We start from the raw sequence: 19,112 nt of genomic DNA on the forward strand, positions 1-19,112 counted from the left end.
AGGGATCTAAGAGTAAAGGGCCCAGCTCTCATTAAATTTAATTGGGATTTGGGTGCTAACTCCTTTAGGCTCTTTTGAAAATACCAACCTAACCACATCCTCTCACCTCTTCTTTTTAAGCACATGCATCCCTGGGACATGGGAAGTTATCACAGGCTAAGGCAGAAAATGTTGTGGGAGTTCTTTCCTATTATATTTGCAACACATCGCTCAGCTAGTCTGCAAGTCATGTTTTTAATTCCACTGGTGTTGAAGTAGAGGTTCTCTGAAGTAACAATACTGAGTAAATTATTCCATCTCTCCTTCCTGGAATGTCTCCATTTCTCCCAAGTCACTTGGACTTGCAACTAGGATCATGGAATGCATGGTCTTTCCAGGAACTCTTCAGTGTCACTGTGTTAATCAACTGGTATATGTGTCTGACTGTGGTGGGCTCAGCACCTTTACCACTTGACTTCTTTTGAATATATCAGACATGTCTGACAGACGGTCACCTCCCCGTGTTGTTGGTGCACACCCAGAGAGCATGCGAGTTCTTTCAGGGACACAGCATGCTGGCCTGGGCTTTGAAATGCTAACCCAGAGACTTCAGTATTACAACCTACCTGCTGCCCCTCCTCTGCCAGTCTATTCCTGGGTAACGCAAGACTTTGGTGCATGTTCGAATAACAGTGTCTGTCCTTCTTTCTAGTTTGGCAGCCTTGAACAAAAGTTGGCCTTGGCAGAACGTATCCGTGGGCACGTGCTGTCCCTGGCTTTGCAGATGTACGGCTGTAGAGTTATCCAGAAGGCTCTTGAGTTTATCCCCTCAGACCAGCAGGTAATTGTAAGTTTCCATTTTAACTTTCTTCTTGATGTTGAATGTTCTTCGCTGTTTGGTAATTGAATTACTATACACATGTTAGATTCTGTTTTTTGTCTGTCAGTGATTTTCCTTTGGTTTAGTTTGTGGTAATATGTTATGTTTCATGTGCATGACAAGCGTGTGACGTTCTGTGAATCCATTGCAGAGAGAGAGTGCCATCAGACGGCGCCATCTCACAGTTAATAGCTTTGACAGAAAATCAATTTCCAGTGTTCCTTGTAATCAGATTGTAGTGTGGCAGGTGGGGAGGTTGAGTTTTGTAGTGAGTTGGGAGGCATCTTTAAATCCCTCTGAGGAAACAGTTCCCAAGTCGTTGCCTTTTAGCAGTCATTAGGACTTCGCTGCATTAATGTAGGAGTCAGAATCCTACCTTCCAACATCAGCTACATATTTAACACGTTCTCATGCATTTGGGGAGAAATTCTTTGTTCCTTCCAAGACATTAGCCAGCCAGACCAAGAATTGGTTACCTAGGGAAGTCACCTAGATTCTACTGCTATTGGAAAACTTTCACTGGGGTAGTGATGAGACACAGCTAAGTTCTTCATGAAGGACTTTTAAACTTTAGATTTAGCATGGGATGTCCTTGTTTCATCAGTTATTAGTGAAAATTCTGCATAGATATTTGTCAGCTATGAACTCCGGCGGTGCTTTCTGTTTGTGTCTGTCTTTCTACCCAATAGAATGAGATGGTGCGGGAGTTAGATGGCCACGTGCTGAAGTGTGTGAAAGACCAGAATGGTAACCATGTGGTGCAGAAGTGTATTGAGTGTGTACAGCCTCAGTCCCTGCAGTTTATCATTGATGCATTTAAGGGGCAGGTAAGTTCTTGAGAAGATACAAATAAAATACTGAGCCTCATTATTTGTGTTATTTGGTATCACTTTGAACAGAAGCTGAGTTGCTATAACCAGACCTTTGGGTTTTAAACTTTAACATTTTATTTCCTGCAAACACCATTTTGAAGAATTTAGCAATAAAATATGGCTGGGCACTTCTTCAGTCACAAGCGTTTTCCTTTTGCCTGCAGATATCTCACATAGAGCAGCCTTGCAAAAATCTATTTCCCAGAAAAAGTAATTTTTTTTTGGAGGGTGAACAGTTACTTTTTTCCCAACAGTCGTCATAATAAAGATGATGAATAGGCTTTGTGACTGAACTAGTACATTTTCATTGGGATATTTGTTTTGCAAAGCTGATTTACAGCATTGCCTTTCCCAAGGGTCCAGTTGTGGGCCAGAAAGTTTCATTTACCTCCAGAGAGAGAGAGCGATTTCTGCCCCATTTCACTCCTGGAGCTCCTGGCTAGTATGCTTATAATTAACCATTTCATTATGTAGCAATCTTTATTTGTGCTTATTGTAGTTTAGTTATCTTGACCTTTTCATTATAAAATCCCTGTTTTAAGTGTTTCCAACTCTACTGCCAAAATTGGCTTTGAATTGAAGCTGAAGGATGAAATGCCAACCTGACAGCGAGTTTTCTTTTTGACACTAGGAATCTTTGTCATGATTTTGATTACACTTTAAAGTGCACTTGTGGTCAGAAAAGTGATGGTAAAAAAAGCACCTTCTTATACATTGAATCTACTCTATAGATGTTTTCATGTTGCATCTTACTTTACTAACACACCCAGTTTGTTCATTACCATTAGCATTGCAGACAGTCAGCTATAGGAGAGCACGCCAGATTTGAGCCTGCAGTGTTCCTTAACAAACTTGCCAAGTAAGTTCTGACTGTACAATCTTCCAGTGGAGTATCAATGCAGGAGGCAATCTAAATGGCAGAAAGAGTACAGACGGTGGCAGTTAGAAAAATCCTTTTACCTTATGAAGTGAGCCAATTCCATCTGAACTTGATACTGAAAGAGTAAACATGGCACCTCAAGATGATCTCCGAATTTAACTGCACTTGAAGATGCTTTTGTGTGTTCAACTCAGAAGTAGCTTTTTACTGTAGTTTTTATTGACCATGAGGCTCAGATAGAGTAGCCGCGTTGTGTTAATTGGTTTTAAACAGCTGAAGAGAATATTTTGCTTTAAATAACAAGTTGAACAGCAGTGTTTTGGTGATGAGTTCTCCCAACTCATTCAAATACATCTGAAAGGGAGAAGGGTCTTTGACACCCAACGGCCCTACAACGAAATGGTAAGGCAGTTAAATAAACCCAAACATTTGAGGAAACTCAGTTACTGCTGGTGGCTCTTATCGTGTGTGTTCAGTGCTGATTGAAAGAGAGAATATACTTCGCCCTCCACAGAGCTTTTTTGCGTCACCTCTTTAAGTCACTTCTTACATAATTTTTGGCATGTAACTATAGTTGGTAACCAACATAAAGTATCCATACATCCCAAGCAGAGAGTTATAAAACAGTCTTTATAATAACAATACCCAGCTTTTGTAAAGCGCTTTACAAAGAAGATCAATAATATTGTCCCCATTTTATAAATGGGGAAACTGAGGCACAGAGAGAGGTGGCTTGCCCAAGGCCACCCAGCAGGCCACTGGCAGAGCTGGGAATAGAGGCTTTTTCTTAGGGACAAAAATTGGAATTCAAACCACAAACTTTGCTCCTAATCAACATGTATTACTTAGACAATGTGCTCTGGTGGATAAAGCAGCAAACTGGGACTCAGAAGACCTGAGGAGGGTGGTGAAGCACTGGAATGGGTTACCTAGGGAGGTGGTGGAATCTCCATCTTTAGAGGTTTTTAAGATGCGGCTTGACAAAACCCTCGCTGGGATTATTTAGCTGAGGTTAGTTCTGCTTTGAGCAGGGGGTTGGACTAGATACCTCCTGAGGTCCCTTCCAACTCTATGATTCTATGAGTGCTAAGAATTGCTGAGTCATAATTTTTGTTACATATATGGAGCAGATTCAATCATTGAGATGATGCTATTTTTACCATCACTTTTCTATTCAATTATAAAGACTGGTTAAGCTTCAAAAAGTGGGACTAATAGGAGTGTTGCCTGTGTTGACTTGTGTCTGTTGAATGCAGGTGTTTGCCTTGTCTACACATCCATATGGCTGTCGTGTGATTCAGCGGATCCTAGAGCATTGCCTGCCTGAGCAGACACTTCCCATCTTGGAGGAGCTCCACCAACACACCGAGCAGCTTGTGCAGGTACTGGGCAGGAATTTGGAGGAAGGTATTGCACAGCATGTTGGTTACTGCTTTGTATTGCAGCAGTTCCTGGAGTTCCCAATCAAGATTTGGGGCTCTGTCATGGTGGATGCTGTACAGACATACAGTAAGGACAGTCCCTTCCTCAAGGCACTTACAGTCTTTAACTAGGGACAAGATATAATGGGGTGCAGACCACGACAAGGGGAGGAGGGAGAAGACAAGGGTGGCAGCAAAAGAGGGAACCCAAGGTTGCGAGTATTGTAATATTAGGGGTATGTCTAGCGTCTGTGGAAGAGTGCTTCCCAGCATGGGGAGGCAGACTTGCACTAGCTCTTCTGACGCTAGCGTGCTAAAAATAGCAGTGTACCTGTAGCAGCAGTTCAGGCTAGCCATCTGACAGGCAACACCGCTAGCCATTCTCATTGTGCTTTCCAGTACTGGGGGGGCTCAAGAAGGGATGGGCTCTGTGAACTGTATGCTAGCATTCTAGGATGTGAGATTCAGTTTTCTTGAACTTAGAGGGAGACTGAAGAAATTTGAAATGTTTTCTTTGCCTATGCAGTTAGTATAATCAACATGGTTCATGCTCAAGAACCAATTACTTTGGATTGTAATTGCTACAGAGTTAGTGTTTTACGTCATCCTAAAATTTTAGCATGTGACCTTCTCTAGCAGTAGAAATATTGATTATGTGATTTAAGCTCATTATGGGCTAATTAGTGTGTAGTTAAATGAAAGTTTAAAACACTTGCTGGCACAGGGAGCTGGTTTGGTGTTAATGGTTTCTACGCGCTTTGTTACAGGATCAATATGGGAACTATGTTATCCAGCATGTACTAGAACATGGGCGGCCTGAGGACAAAAGCAAGATTGTAGCTGAAATTAGAGGCAACGTGCTCGTGTTGAGTCAACATAAATTTGCCAGGTTTGCATTTGCTTAGTAAAATCCCAGTTCTATAGAAATACTGTTTTTCCTACGTGTGCTAGCATGCCAGAAGATGGCAGTAGCAGTATAGTGACAGTACTGTGTAACTTACAGTTTTTTGCTTAAAAATCAGCCATACATGAATGGGGAAATGTAAAAGACATTTGACCCCAGTTAGATGGCTGTCTGTTTATAGCAAGGATGAGGATATCCAAGTGTTGTCCTATTTCAAGCTTCCATGTCTGAGCAAGAAGACTAGAACACAGCTCCTTTCAAATGTCTCAGCACTGCACCTGGATTGACTTGCTGGGGGCTCACTTGCGCAGCAGCCCAGAGCATTTCACTTTCACTAGACTCCCTTGCCAGTCCCCAGGAGCTGGCCATTTTATTGTAAGAATTCTTCCCTGCCTTATAGCACCTTTAATTGAAGAGCCTCAGTGCTTTGTGTACGTTAATTACGCCTCACAGCTGCTTGTGAGGAAAGTTTGAATTGATAACCATTTAACACATGGGGATGCCGATGCAGGTGGAGGTTCTATGTCAGACTGAACATGGTGAGTTGAGAATAAAACCTAGGAGTCATGATTCCCAGTTCTGTGCTGTAAGTAGTAGGCCACATTAGCTGCATTTGCGGAATCCTCTAGTGCCTGTTTCTAGCTTCTTAAATTTATAGGCGCTCAGACTCTATAAGACTTAATTTCCCCCATTTGTGAATGATTACATGGTGCTTTGCAATGCTAACGAATGTAGCATTGGTGGCCAGCCTTGAGTCAAGTGTGGTCAGGTGCCTGGGAAGTATCTGAACACAGTTATTCCAAATTGCTTCCTCGCTGACTTGCCTTACTGTGGTCTACTAACCGTCTCCCATGTAGAGTGTTAATCAGTTCAGTGACTCCCCTGTGCAGTGTGCACCAGTTGTGGCAAATCACTTGGTGAATTTGTGCTACAGACCCAGCTCCTCTAGAGCAGAAGTTGAGATCAGCAAACCCCTTTCACTTTTCGTATGTCCTATTTTGGACTTAGACCACCAGAGATGACAGACTATTGCCTTCATATCAAACCACAGAGTAATTTTGGAAGGTGTTCACCCATGCTAAAATATCAGATCCCTCCCTTGGTTGTCATGCATTTCCCTGTTGTTCTAACCTGGACTCTCTTTTCCTGTTGAGATACAATGCTAAGTGGGACATGCTAAAGTCAAGTCAGATACCACAGTGATGGATGTGATATAAGAACATAGACCTCGTCTCAGAGGCTTTTAGACTAGGGATGCACAAGTTAATTTGGATGAAATAAGACCTGAACTGATTCTTTGCTCAAATCTCTTATCAAATCCACAGTTTGAAATAGTGCAGTAAACCGTCTTTTTTTTTTTTTTTTTTTTGCATGTGCTTCCTAGTTTTACTCAGAATATGAAATAGCAGTTCTAGAAAGACTGCCTGTGTGTAATGAGGACTGCCGTTGCCACTGCTCTTGGGTGTATGCAACTCAGCCTAAACCATGAAGCCCTGGAAATCTTGTCTCATCCCTTGTTCTTGTGAGTTTTCCAGATTGAAAGGATGTGGATGAGCATTTAAATATTAATCTATAGGAGCCTTTGGAGCTTTGCCCTTAAATAGAAACCAAAAGTTCTTTGCTCAAGAATCCAAAATGTCATGCTACTGAATTTCCATACCAGCACTTCCTGGCTTTCATGGTCATTCCTGGTTAGAGACCCTACAAGATCACTCTCGGGTTAACTGGAAAGCTAAGTCGGGATATGGTGGCGTGACATGTTAACTTCTTCTTGTGTTGCAGCAACGTTGTGGAGAAATGTGTCACTCACGCCTCCCGCACAGAGCGTGCCATGTTGATCGATGAGGTGTGCACTATGAACGATGGCCCTCACAGTGCCTTATACACCATGATGAAGGATCAGTATGCCAACTACGTGGTACAGAAAATGATTGATGTGGCAGAACCAGCTCAACGGAAGATTGTCATGCACAAGGTAAGCAGCTGCCATCAGTTGCGAACAATGGGGTTTGTGCTTGGTCCTCATAATAGTCACTGGAAGTGTGTAGCATGAAGATCTAAGGTTCACTCCGAAGAGGTTCAAGTTCTACCGCTATCTGTCATATTGTCAACACATTGTACTGCTTAGTGCCAAATGTTGAGATTTCCTAGTGTTACAGATTCTTTAATCCGTAGCAGTAGGAATGAGGAATTCATTGAGACGTTGCTTCTGATAAAGCATAATATTTAATGATCTGTATATGGCGCTGATCCTAGCATTTTCCAAAATCATGAGAGTTGGGAGGCAGCCCTGAAATCCTAAAAAATATTCCCCAAAAGTTGGAGTTTCAGGCACGCATGGCTTCAGAATCTCTATAAAGTGATTCATACTTGTCTCCTAATGAGGACTGCCATTGGTTTATCCCTCCTAGCAGGTACACCATTTACACGGTTGGAACTAAAACGCATCAGTATCCTCACCAGTCTTTTCTGGCCTACTTACGCTCATGTGAACATGGAGATTTATAACAAAAATGCTGATGCAATTTTAGCTGTAGCAAAGCCAGCTGCACATGCTGGAATTCAGGTGATTTGAGGTACGTTTCAAAGATCTGGCGATGATGACACACTTGCCCTCACTGAGAACGCTGTTCAATAATGAGAACTTCACTATGTACTCAGAGGAGCTGAGCCAGACTTTAAAACTAATCACCAATCAGAGCTGTTAGCAGGAATTCTAAGAACAGTTACCACGTGTGTCATTTTATTCTGAAACATTATAACAGGAGTTTAATAGACTTTCTTGAAAGACGATACAACTTTTATGCTATGGAGGCTTCATCCTTTTAGAATATGCAGCATACACTGCATTTTAAAAGCTAGTGTAAGATTAAAAATGACTTTTACACAAATGTCCTTATTGTTAGCAGGAACACCTTAGATCAATAAAATTGAAAACTTGATTTTGTTTCCTGTCGTTAGCTACTGTTTACTTTCTGCATTTTTCTGAGCTTGGTGAGTTAATAGATTTGTCAGTTTTATTTATGTCAGTTTTGAATCTGTTCCGTTTCAGTTTCTTTGGCCTTAGTCACAGTGTTGCAGTGTTTGAGTTTACAAAGGTTGCATTTGTTTTTTTTAAAAACTAAGGAAACAATTTTTATCTTAAATATTGCAATACTACCAATCTTGGATTCAAAATAATGAAATTTTAAAAATAATAATTTTGGGCTTTTTATTTGCTTTCTGTTTTTTGAACTTTTAGAGAAGTTGTGTTTTCAAGCTTTTCTCTACAACCACAAGGGATAGAAACTTGTTTAAAAAAAAAAACAAAACTCTTCCTAAATCTGAGTTTCTCATACAATCGCACAACTCCCGTGGCTGGGGCTAATGAAAAACACCAGTTATAGCTAGACTAATAATAAAATTAAGAGAGTTGCAAACACAGGATTGTAAAGACTAAATGCTGGTATTTTCAGCCTAGCCCAAGAAAGTCACATACCAAATCCTAATGAAATTGAATTCCTTTAAACTCCTTTGAGATTTGTAGCTAGACATTAGGTCATTTGACCACACTGTGTTCCTTTAAAATAAGGGGGCATGTGTGTCCTTTGTACAGCAGTGTATGGGCTTATCTACATGGGGAAGTTAACTGGTATAGTTTTGGTGGAATAATTACCATTAAAACAATCTACAAACAAAGGCTAAAATTCAGAACAAACCTTAATTATCTACTTCCAATGTGGAGGTAATAATCTGGAATAAAGTCATTTTATTCTGGAGGTGGGTGTTATACCAGCATAGCTATCACGGTATAACTCTGTGATAGCCATGCCGTCATTTGGTATGTGTGTGAGTGCTTTGTTCCTTTCCTTTGATCAGAATAAGCAGCTAATTAACTGTCCCGGGCAGAGCTGAAGATAAGTAATAAGTAACACTGTTTGAATAACATACGTTACATTTTGAAAAGCCATCTTTTACAGGGTTCATTCAAAATACTGGCCTTTGCTTATATATTGTTTTAATGGCAGTTTTCTACAGCCAGTTTATTAATGTGATGCCATTATAATATAAAAGTAATAAATTAATTTTTGACAAACGAGAAAATGGCCAAACCATTAAATGCTATACAATTACCAAATTTGAGAATTAAAACTCAAAAAAACATCACAGGTTCAGGCTATCCATGAAGATGACAAAAAGAAATACCATTGCTGAGGTGACATGTTTTCTACAGCCAGTTTTCAAATTATCCAGTTGAACCTGCTTTGAAAATATTAGGGCAAGGAAGGGGATGGCATCAGTTTGTAACATTTACAAGACAAATTATTGGATTCTTGAGGTTAAATGGGCCAAATCAACTAGTGCCTGAATTAAAGGAAGAGTGGGTGGTCTTTCATTTTGAGCTATGCAGTCACTCCGTCCTCATGGAAATTGAACAATAATTTATGTCTTTCTCGTGGTGGGGAGGAGAAGAAAGGGAGAACATATTTATGAATTAGTTTTCAGTGTTGTACTCACCATTCCTATAGTTTCAACCTTGAAATTAAAATATGACTTCGAGTTTTGTCATTGAAGAAATACACGAGCAATATGGATCTTTCTCATGTATCACTGTGATGGCTCATTCCTTTCTTAGGACTTGGCTACACAGAGAAACTGAGTGGCATGTAATTACATGTCCTGTAGTGAGGCTGCTGAGTGGATGCTCTATTTCAGAGTAAAAATAACTTGGAGTAATTATTTTGGGATAAAAGTGATGTTTACTCCAAAATTGTGTCCACATGGGGAGTTATACTGCTACAGCTCTGCCAGTCAATTTCTGCAGGACGACAAGTCTCTCGTAAACGTTGAGGTTAGAAATCAAATCAGAACTGTTCAAGAATTTTCCATCAGAATGATTTTCTGGTGCAAAATGCCCTTTACACAAAATTGAAATTTTCCATCTGGAAAATTGAAACAGCAGCTCCCTGCAGGCAGGAAGTGAAATTGACGGGAGCCTTCCAGGTGAGGTTGAACTCTCCGCCTCCCTGCCGTCAGCCTCCTCCCAGCTTTGGCAGCCAACAGTCCACCTGCAAGACTCTTGTCGGGTTCACTTTCCGTCTGTAGAAAGCTGAAAAATTCCAGTCTCTTGCATTGGGATTTTCCCAGCGATCCCTTCTCATGAAAAACTTCACATCTTCGTCCCAAAGCAGGTTGAAAAGACAAAGTTTTTCAAAAATACAGTGTTTTTCATGGGACAGGATTTCCATTTTCCAGTCACCTCTAAGTCAAATTACTCTTAAACACAGGACACTGCTCACCTAAAAATACCCGATTTATACACACTGCTTTTTAGTTTTCCCTTGCTAAAGTGACTGCTTCACTTAAGTTACTGCAATATAAATTAAAATTAAACCAGTAAGGTATTGGTACTGTAGTCCATAGATGAAACGTTCCAGAGAAGGCTGGTGCTGAGCACAGGCTCTCTTCCTTGTTTCCAGCTGCTGAAGTTCATTAAAAGGTCACTAAAATACAATAAATACTTTTACTTTGCCCCAAGGATGTTAAATGGGTACACATGGGAGTGGAGTTGTGGCTGGGTGATGGGGAAGGGGAGGGGAGGTGACTATGTGGGTATGATCGTGCACTCTGGGAAAACTTGAGAACCCCTGCATTAGTTGGTCTTTCCTAATATCAATAATTTGTTTAATGCAGGTATCTCATCCCTACATTTTGAACACTGAGTCACTAGTTCAGTTAATAGCTTACAGCCTGTACCGCCTGCTTGGCCAGAAGCTCCATATGGCATTAAAACAAAAATAACTTGTTATGGAACATAAATTGATTCAAAATTATTGAGGTGGTTACAGCAAATGGCTCTTTAATATCTCCTATGTTTACTGGTCATCTGAACCATGGCACTGGTGACAGAGATAGTGTCCTTTGAAGGTGCACAGAAATCCCTCAGGGCTAATGTGTATGTGGTTCTGGTTTCTAAGCTTCCATAAACCTTTTTGTCTCCTAGATCCGGCCTCACATTGCCACCCTGCGCAAGTACACCTATGGCAAGCACATTTTGGCCAAGCTGGAGAAATATTACATGAAAAATGGGGTCGACTTAGGGCCAATTTGTGGACCACCAAATGGTATCATTTGAGACAATGAATTGCAGAGAAACTCACTGGCCATCAGGCATTTAAAACCAGCAACCGACAATATTCCAATATACAGTTAGAAAACGTTTCATGGTTGCTAAACTACTAAAAATACAAACAAACAAAAAATAAGCCTTTGTAAATTTCTTTAATTTTATTATGCATAACATGTACTAATTATTTTTTTTAATTAACTAATTGCCCTGCTGTTTTACTGGTGTATAGAATACTTGTACATAGGTATCAAATGTACATGGGAGGCCACATTTTTGTTCACTGTTGTATCTATATTCCAAATGTGGAAACTTTCAGGGTGGTTGGTTTGAAGAAAAAAAAAAATGTTTTTAATTCATCCGCCTTGCAGGTGACTTTTTTGCAAATACCTGTTTTTCTCCTTTTATTCAAAACTCAGCAAGAAGTTTGAATTTTAGTTAAATGGCACAAAACCTGCATTTAACGCTGTTTATAAATATTAAAAGAAAATTCAACTTGCTAAAGCTTCAGTTTAAAAAATTTTAAGTTTTTGAAACTTTTTAATTGCTTTTTCTGTTTTATTTTTGGAATATAACATGCTAAAGAAGGTAGATTAGCATTCAGTTTTGGAAGAAAACATACACACCCAGAAAGTTTTTAAAGCAAGAAGGGCGGGTGTATTTGTTTACTGCCTACTCAGTTTGTTCTGTTAACACTGAAAGACAAAATTTGATTATTTAGCATGAGGGGAAAAAATCCAACTCAGCTTTGGTCTTGCTTCTATAAATATATAGTGTATACTTGGTGTAGACTTTACATATATAAAAATTTGTAGTATTTTCTTGTTTTGATGTCTAATCTGTATCTATAATGTACCCTAGTAGTGGAACATACTTTTGATTGTACAATTGTACATTTGTAAACCTCTGTAATGTAAATGTGGAGAAGTTTGAATCAACATAAACCCGTTTTTTGGTAAGAGAAAAAATTAGCAAAACCTGTGCATTTCAGTGTATATTCACACCTTTTATGGTCGTAGCATATAGTGTTGTATATTGTAAATTGTAATTTCAACCAGAAGTAAATTTTTTCTTTTGAAGGAAATGTTCTCTTTATACAGCCTAGTTAATGTTTAAAAAAAAAAAAGCTTGGTTTTATTTGTCACCTAGTTGAACAGTAGCGATCCTTTCTAAATGTTATACAGAATGATTCAGTTCAAAATAGTGTTTTTTTAATCTTAAAAAAGTAATGTTTTGCTTCTTTTGTGACAGTAAAAAAAAGTGCAAAAGTACAGAATCCCCTAGTTTTCCTTACAATCAGAGTCCCTTTTCACCTTGTAAAGTGTGAATCACCTTCCCTTTTTGTACAGAAGATGAACTGTATTTTGCATTTTGTCTACTTGTAAGTGAATGTAACATACTGTCAATTTTCCTTGTTTGAATATAGAATTGTAACACTACACGGTGTACATTTACAGAGCCTTGTGTATATTTCCAATGAACTTTTTTGCAAGCACACTTGTAACCATATGTGTATAATTAACAAACCTGTGTATGCTTATGCCTGGGCGACTATTTTTTGTAACTCTTGTGTAGATTGTCTCTAAACAACGTGTGATCTTTATTTTGAAAAATACAGAACTTTGGAATCTGGGTTTGTGCTTTATTTGAACGTTTTCAATATAGTGCCACCAGGACAAACTTTCTTATTGCCTTTGCCTCTTTCTTTCTGGTCTTAAGGAGCTCTCTCAATTTTTAAAGGGTGATGCATCGGGTGGAAGGGAAGGACAGCCTGACTAAACTGAGCACTTGGTTTTAGCATGTATTGGAATGAACCATATGATTAACAAGGTATTTCCTAGTTCCATGTGAAATTAATATTTTTGTATATATCGTGGTTTGCGGTTTTAAAAAGAACTTGGGAGATTGTACTCCTGGAAGTTTTTCTCAATGTCCGTAACTTCAACCATAAGAATAGTCTCATTAAAGGCAAAGGTCTTAAAGTTAAGCACATGCCTAAGTTTCTCATGGAGGTCAAAGGCCCAGATCCTCATAGGTGTTTAGGCTCTTAAATTCCAGGAAGTTCAGTGCCAAAAATGCCTTTGAGGACCTGGACTTGAATGATTGCGTTTCCTTAGAATTTTGCACCACATTGTCACAAAACTACATTTTCCGATTCATTTTTTTCAGTTTTAAAATAACACTCCCTGTACTACATCTCTCCGTATCTATCAACAACAGAAACTACCCCTCCCATGTGATTGGCACTGTTTTAATCAGTTTTGACACATTATTTTAAATCTTAGATCAAATCGTTTTCCACCACCTCTTAACCAGATTTTTAAGTTAGTCTCTCTACATGCAATAAACACTAATGTCCCACTGCCAAATGTAGTCAGCTGCAGTTCACGGCTGGTGTTTTGTTATGCTTGTATACTATCTCTCTCTGAAAATTCAAAGCCTTTCATGCCACTTGAATGCTTGTTGTAGCATAATAGTACTTGATACCTTTCATTCAAGGAGCTGGGAATGCTTTGCTGATATTAATTAATTTGTTGCCACATTCCTATGAGCTGGGAAAATATTACTACTACCATTTTAATGAGGCAGGGCAAAGTAAGGCCAATGTTTTCAGTAGCCTTAAGTTGAGTGTCTTGATTTTTGTGCACTGAGTTTAGACTGGGCCTGATTATCCCCACTTTAGCAGAAGGCAATGGGAGCTGGGAGTCTGGCACCTCTGGAAATTAGCCCCTAAGTGTCCCAAATGGGGCCAAAGGCAGTGGCCAATCGCATTTAGGCCCTGATTTTCAGAGGTAACAGGCACTGTTGTTCCTATTGAGTTTAACTGAGTTGTTGTTTATTAGCTCTGCAAACCTTGACCCTGGCTCCCAAGTTGGGCACAAAATGTGGACCTAAAGTAGCTTGATCATCTCAATGGCAGAGCCTTCGTCGGGAAGAGCACCTAGGAGACCTGCTTCCTAATTCTAAGCTGTAGACCCCACTTCTCGAGAGCTAATTGAAAGGTGCGTCTCTTTTGATACTAGTGCAATGTATACGCTGCTCGAAAGTATGTCAGCTAGTGCAATTAGAGCAGAGTGGGGCAGAGTTGGCCATCTTCCAACTGGTGCGCACACCTCTGTAGTGTGTGGCTTTGCACCAGGAGTGACCTTGCCTTCTTTGTAAATCTCCTAGAAGCACCGGTGCCCTCCTGTACTAGTGCAATAGCCTGTGTTCTTCAGTGTTTCAACTAGCTTCAGTGTATCCTAAAACCCCACCACGGCCTAAAAGCAACCTGAGAATCCAGAGACGTGACCATTATAGCAACCATAGCGCCAAACAAACTTAGAAGCACTTCAGTTTCCCACACCTTAATGTCCCCCGAGTCCTGCCGCTTCCAGTGGAATGACAAGCTGAGCAGATCCATAACAGATTTGTGCCCAGTTTGAATCTGAAACAGTGAAGTTGATTAACCACCAGAACAAACTGCCAAGAGAAGAGAGAGACTCTCCGTCTCTTGATGGTTTCAAAGCAAGCCTGGCTGTCTTGCTGGAAGAAGGGCTTTAGTCAAACATTCAAGTTATAGAGCTCAATGCAGAAGTAACAGTGAAAGTTCATGGCCTGTGATAAACAGCAGATCAGACTAGATGGTCCTTCTTGGCTTTCCAAATCTATGGAAGTGAAGTGCTGGGACATGAAGATCGCAAATGTGTCACTTCCCACTGATGCGACATTTCCCGTGAGTGTGACCCAAGTGACCTTAATAAGGGACTTGTCCATGTCAGTGTGATTGGAAATACTCCAGATTGGGGAGTGATAATGTTCGGTGCCTGGGCGTGGCTCGCTCCTTGCTGCCTCTGTCTCATGCTTCAAACAACAAATGCCTGCAGATTCGGGCCGTGCAGGAGCTGACAAATTGATGCTCAGCAGAGTTGCTTGTCTTAGCTTCCTGGCAGAACAAGGACAGGGCTGTGTGACACGAGGATTTTTCTAGCTTTGTGAAATGATTTCATCCCCTCCTGAAAACTGAATGGTTTGGAGAGGCTCTTTCAGTGACAAAATAGTGGAACGCTAATCAAAGGTGGCTGCAAAGCCCCGGATCCAGGCTCAGTTTTGAGGAACTTCAGCCTGAGATTTAAGCTTCACACTGTCTCTAGGTACTTCTAATAACCCCATCACCAGCGTGTCTGAGCACCTCACACACATCAGTGACCTTACCTACACAACCCAGCTGGGAGGGAGGGAACTATTATCCCCATATTAAAGATGCAGAATGGCCACAGGGCAAATTAAGTGACATGCCCATGGTCTCACAGGACATCAGTATCAGTCACAGATGTGTGTTGTGTCAGTTCAATGCCCTAAGGACAGGACCGTCCTGGAGACAGTGAATAGGGGAGTGTAATGAAATGAATAGGCTGCAGGTCTAAGGATGTATTTATTCACACAAAGCACAGTCAAACTTGTTACCAGGGGATGCTGTGAAGGCCAAAAGTGTAACTGGGTTCAAAAAAGAATTAGGTAAGTTCCTGGAGGACAAGTCCATCCGTGGCTATTGGCCAAGATGGTCAGGGATGTAACCCCCTGCGCCGGGTGTCCCAAAACCTCTGCCTGCTGGAAGCTGGGACTGTACAATGGGACGGACCACTCGCTAGTTGCCCTGTTTTGTTCGCTCCCTCTGAAGCATCCGATGCTGGCTACAGAATCATTGGTGAGGCTGTTCTTCTGTTCTTCCTCGTTTGCTTTCTTTGGGATTCTCTTAGCTGAATCTGACACCAGCAGGATTTCAAGACACCGGTACCCAGGCCCAGCACAATATCTGGCCTCCTTTAGCATAATGCTTATCTGCTGGAGAGATGGTACTTGAGGGTCAGAAATTGCAGGTGCAGGGAGCGGAGTCCTAACAAGCCCAGCTAGAACCGCTTCCCTCTGCTTCGGGCGACAAGGCTGCTCCTTTGTAGGTTTCTGTTGCCCAGGTTAGCCCTCGCTGGCTGCTGTGGGAAGGCTGGGCCCGTCAGCTCTTCGTAAAGCAGCTGTGCAATACACAGGAGCATGGACAGCTCCTATCCTTGGGGAATGTGAAGGTGCTTTGGGCTGCCCCCTTTTATTGATGTGGGAAACTGCGGCACAGCGAGATTTGCCCAAGGTCACCAGCAAGCCAGGGGAGAGGGGAAAAAATCAGCCTTGACCTCCATGCTCACCTTCTATGCACGTCAGCTGGGGCTGGCCCCTGTAAATGGAGCAGGTCCTGTGCCGGAACAGGTGCTCCCAGGTTAGCCACAGAAGAGGGCGAGGCAGCAGCTGGGGCTGTGAAGGATCAGGGAGCGTAGGAGAGTGGTGAAAGGCAGCAGAGGGGTTTTCCAGCCAGCTGATCTCCCTGAACTAGTATGTGTGGGGCTGAAGGGAGCAGAGGGTGTTACCAGCCGAGCTCTGAACCAGGGCAGTAGCAGAAGGGCTTCCCTGCTGATGTCTCTCCGTCCTACAGCCGGGGAGCTGAGGACCGGGGGCAGAGCGGCGGGGTAGCCTGGCTGCCTGCCTGAGATGAGAGTGAATGGAGCAGGGGGGTTGATGGCCGGATGACCCCCCAGCTGGGAAAGGCTGCACTACACTCCAGCGGGAAGGGCTGGGGTGGCTCTCCTGGCGGGAGGCTGGGAGAGGACTGAAGGAGAGCCTGGGCGCGGTGGAAGACGCAGGAGTGTGGTGGGTGCTGTGTTGAAGGGCTAGATGCACTGGGCTGGCAAATAGATTGTTTGGGGATTCTGACTGCAGCTCACTTGAAGCATGTGCTTGTAACAAACCAGCCCCGAGGCGGGTGTTACAGAGGCGAGAGCGCCTGCTGTGGGGTCCTTGGGGGGCCTGAGAAGGGGAGGGGGATGGTGCAGCTGGGGCAGGGCTCACGGATGAGGAGGAATCAGTCACGGGCTGGAACAGCAGCAGCGGCGTATGCCCCCGGCCTGGCAGGAGTTCCAAACACGCTCCTCCGCGCCGGGCCTGGAAGTGCTGGGGGCTGAGCATCCACTGGGCACGGGACAGGCCTCGCTTTGCCGTCTCCTTGCTTCCCCCCGCGTCCCGGCTTGAGAACGTGGTTGGCGCTCCTGGGTTGGAGCGAGGGGCGGCGTTACAGGAGACCTTCGGGAGTAGACATGGGGGTGAGTGGGCAGCCGAGAGCCGGGAGAACACCCAGCAGGTAAAACAATAACCGGATTGGCCATCAGTTCTAGGTGCGTCCCTGGCTTCCAGGGGAGTGATCTGAATCTGTGGCCACTTGGGGGTGCTGCAACCTAAGGAACGCAGCCCCATAGTCCAGCAGCTAATTGGCAGGGAAGCGGCCTGGCAAGGTGCTATTTCCCTAAACAATTCCTCCCCTCGAGATGCAGATGGACACACGGACGGCTCAGCGAGAGGCACGTTGCTCTGCCTGTACGGAAGAGGCCCCGCGTCTCACCTGGGCACCGCAAAGCTACCGGAGGAAGAGAAACAAAATCGCCTCTTGGAATCAAAGACACCTGCATGGCTCCTGGAGACGCTTCCAGCAGATTGCCAGGCGGGGCCCTTCCCTTCCCCCTGGCACACGGCTCTAATCTCTGCGCTGGCATCCTTCCATGCCACGCTAAGCAGGGATCGCCAGCGCCTTGCTGGGGTCCTGGCCCTCCTCACGGCAGGAGGCTAATACACAACAACACCTTTACCCCAGGGTTTTCTGCCTCTGCAGTGTGTTAATATTCAGTGAATGCCGGTGGCTATTTGGCTTGTTTGTTGTCCTGGGTTTCAATGGCAGAATGGTCTTGGAGCTCAGGGGATTCTGTTGATTGTTTCCTCCAATTAAAACCCACCCACATTCGAGTTGAAGGACAGAAGGAACCATTCGATCATCCATTAGATCACCGGCCATTCAGTTTCACCCAGTCACCCCTCTGCTGATCCCAAGAACTTGTGTTTGGCTAAAGCATCTTCCAGAGAGACAGCCCGTCTGGATTTGAAGATGTCCGGAGATGGAGAATCCGTCACTTTCCCTGGGAGTCTGTTCTTATTCACTGTTAAAAATTGGGGCCTTCTTTTTAATGTATCTGGTCCAGCCGCTGGTTCTTGTTCTGCCTCCCTCTACTCGACTAAAGAGCCCTCAGGTACCCGGTATTTTCTCCCCAGGAAGGTGTTTGAGAGGTGACTCGATTCGTGTACAATCTTTTTGATGAGCTAAAGCGATTGAGCTCTTTAAGTCTTTCACGGGGAGACCTTTTCTCCGGCATTCAAATTGTTTTTGTGGCTCCTGTCTGCACCTTCTCCAATGTTTCAACATCCTCTTTAAAATGGGCACAGCAAAGGGGGGCCCATGATTCCAGTCTGTCTTCCCAGGGCCGAGTCCCGAGGTCAAAATCACCTGCCTACTCCTGCTCCCGTCTGCCCTGGTTAGACAGCCAGTGATCAGCATCGTTGCCCTGGGAGCTCGTGTTGAGTTGCTTGTGCACTCTGGCTCCTGAATCCTTCTCGGAGTCACTGCTTTCCGGGAGCCAGTCCCCTTTTCCGTAGGTGTGGCCCACACTCCGTTTGAATGGGCCCAGTTTACCAAGCGATCAGGATCACTCGGGATGATGCCCTGTCCGCATCCTCGTTTACCACTGTACCATTGGTTATCCATCTGTAGGTCATCCGCAAATCTTAGCAGCAGCAATTTGATCTTTACTTCCAGCTCAGTGATTAAAATGTTGAGTAGCATCCAGGCCTAGAACCGATCCCTTGCAGAGCCCTGCTAGAAACTCGCCTGTTCCATGACTTCCCCACGGACAACTGCTTTTCGAGATCTGTCCGTGAGCCTGTTCTTAAATCTATTTAACGTGCTCTCTACGGAGTTTGTGTAGTGCTAATGTTTTAATCTGACTATTGTACCTTAGCCAATCAAACCCCTTACAAAACTCTGTCTATGACCTATATTTATACATGGTGTAAGTAGATTAGTCAAGAACAAATCATGTCAAACCAACCTAATATCTCACTTTGGCAGGATAAGAAGCCATGTGGATAGAGGAGAAGCAGTAGATGTGAACTAAGGTGTTTTGATACTGTCTCACATGACCTTCTCATAAGGAAATAGAGCCT

General features: G+C 43.0%; 1 protein-coding gene and 1 non-coding gene across 9 annotated transcripts in view; both read left to right on the plus strand.

Moving 5' to 3' along the window:
- Positions 1-12,674, plus strand: part of PUM1 (pumilio RNA binding family member 1) — a 108,609-nt gene extending 95,935 nt beyond the window's left edge. For 4 of the 8 annotated variants that reach the window (XM_067530802.1, XM_067530805.1, XM_067530807.1 and 1 more), the window contains exons 17-22: positions 692-826; positions 1,549-1,686; positions 3,868-3,993; positions 4,800-4,921; positions 6,719-6,911; positions 10,920-12,674. In XM_067530802.1, the coding sequence (XP_067386903.1) occupies positions 692-826; positions 1,549-1,686; positions 3,868-3,993; positions 4,800-4,921; positions 6,719-6,911; positions 10,920-11,051 (846 nt within the window). In that variant the 3' untranslated portion in view covers positions 11,052-12,674. The remainder of the gene's footprint in view (positions 1-691; positions 827-1,548; positions 1,687-3,867; positions 3,994-4,799; positions 4,922-6,718; positions 6,912-10,919) is intronic. The other 4 variants (XM_067530804.1, XM_067530808.1, XM_067530809.1 and 1 more) reach the window with 1 other exon arrangement.
- Positions 7,527-7,612, plus strand: LOC137141754 (small nucleolar RNA SNORD103/SNORD85). Its single transcript, XR_010916722.1, has one exon. It is a non-coding gene; the product is annotated as a small nucleolar RNA SNORD103/SNORD85 (small nucleolar RNA).
- Positions 12,675-19,112: the final 6,438 nt, after the last annotated feature.

The sequence above is a fragment of the Emydura macquarii genome, unplaced genomic scaffold, assembly GCF_026122565.2.
Source record: "Emydura macquarii macquarii isolate MOO-44397 ecotype Brisbane River unplaced genomic scaffold, CSIRO-AGI_Emac_v2 contig_3113, whole genome shotgun sequence".
Taxonomy (NCBI): Eukaryota; Metazoa; Chordata; order Testudines; family Chelidae; genus Emydura; species Emydura macquarii.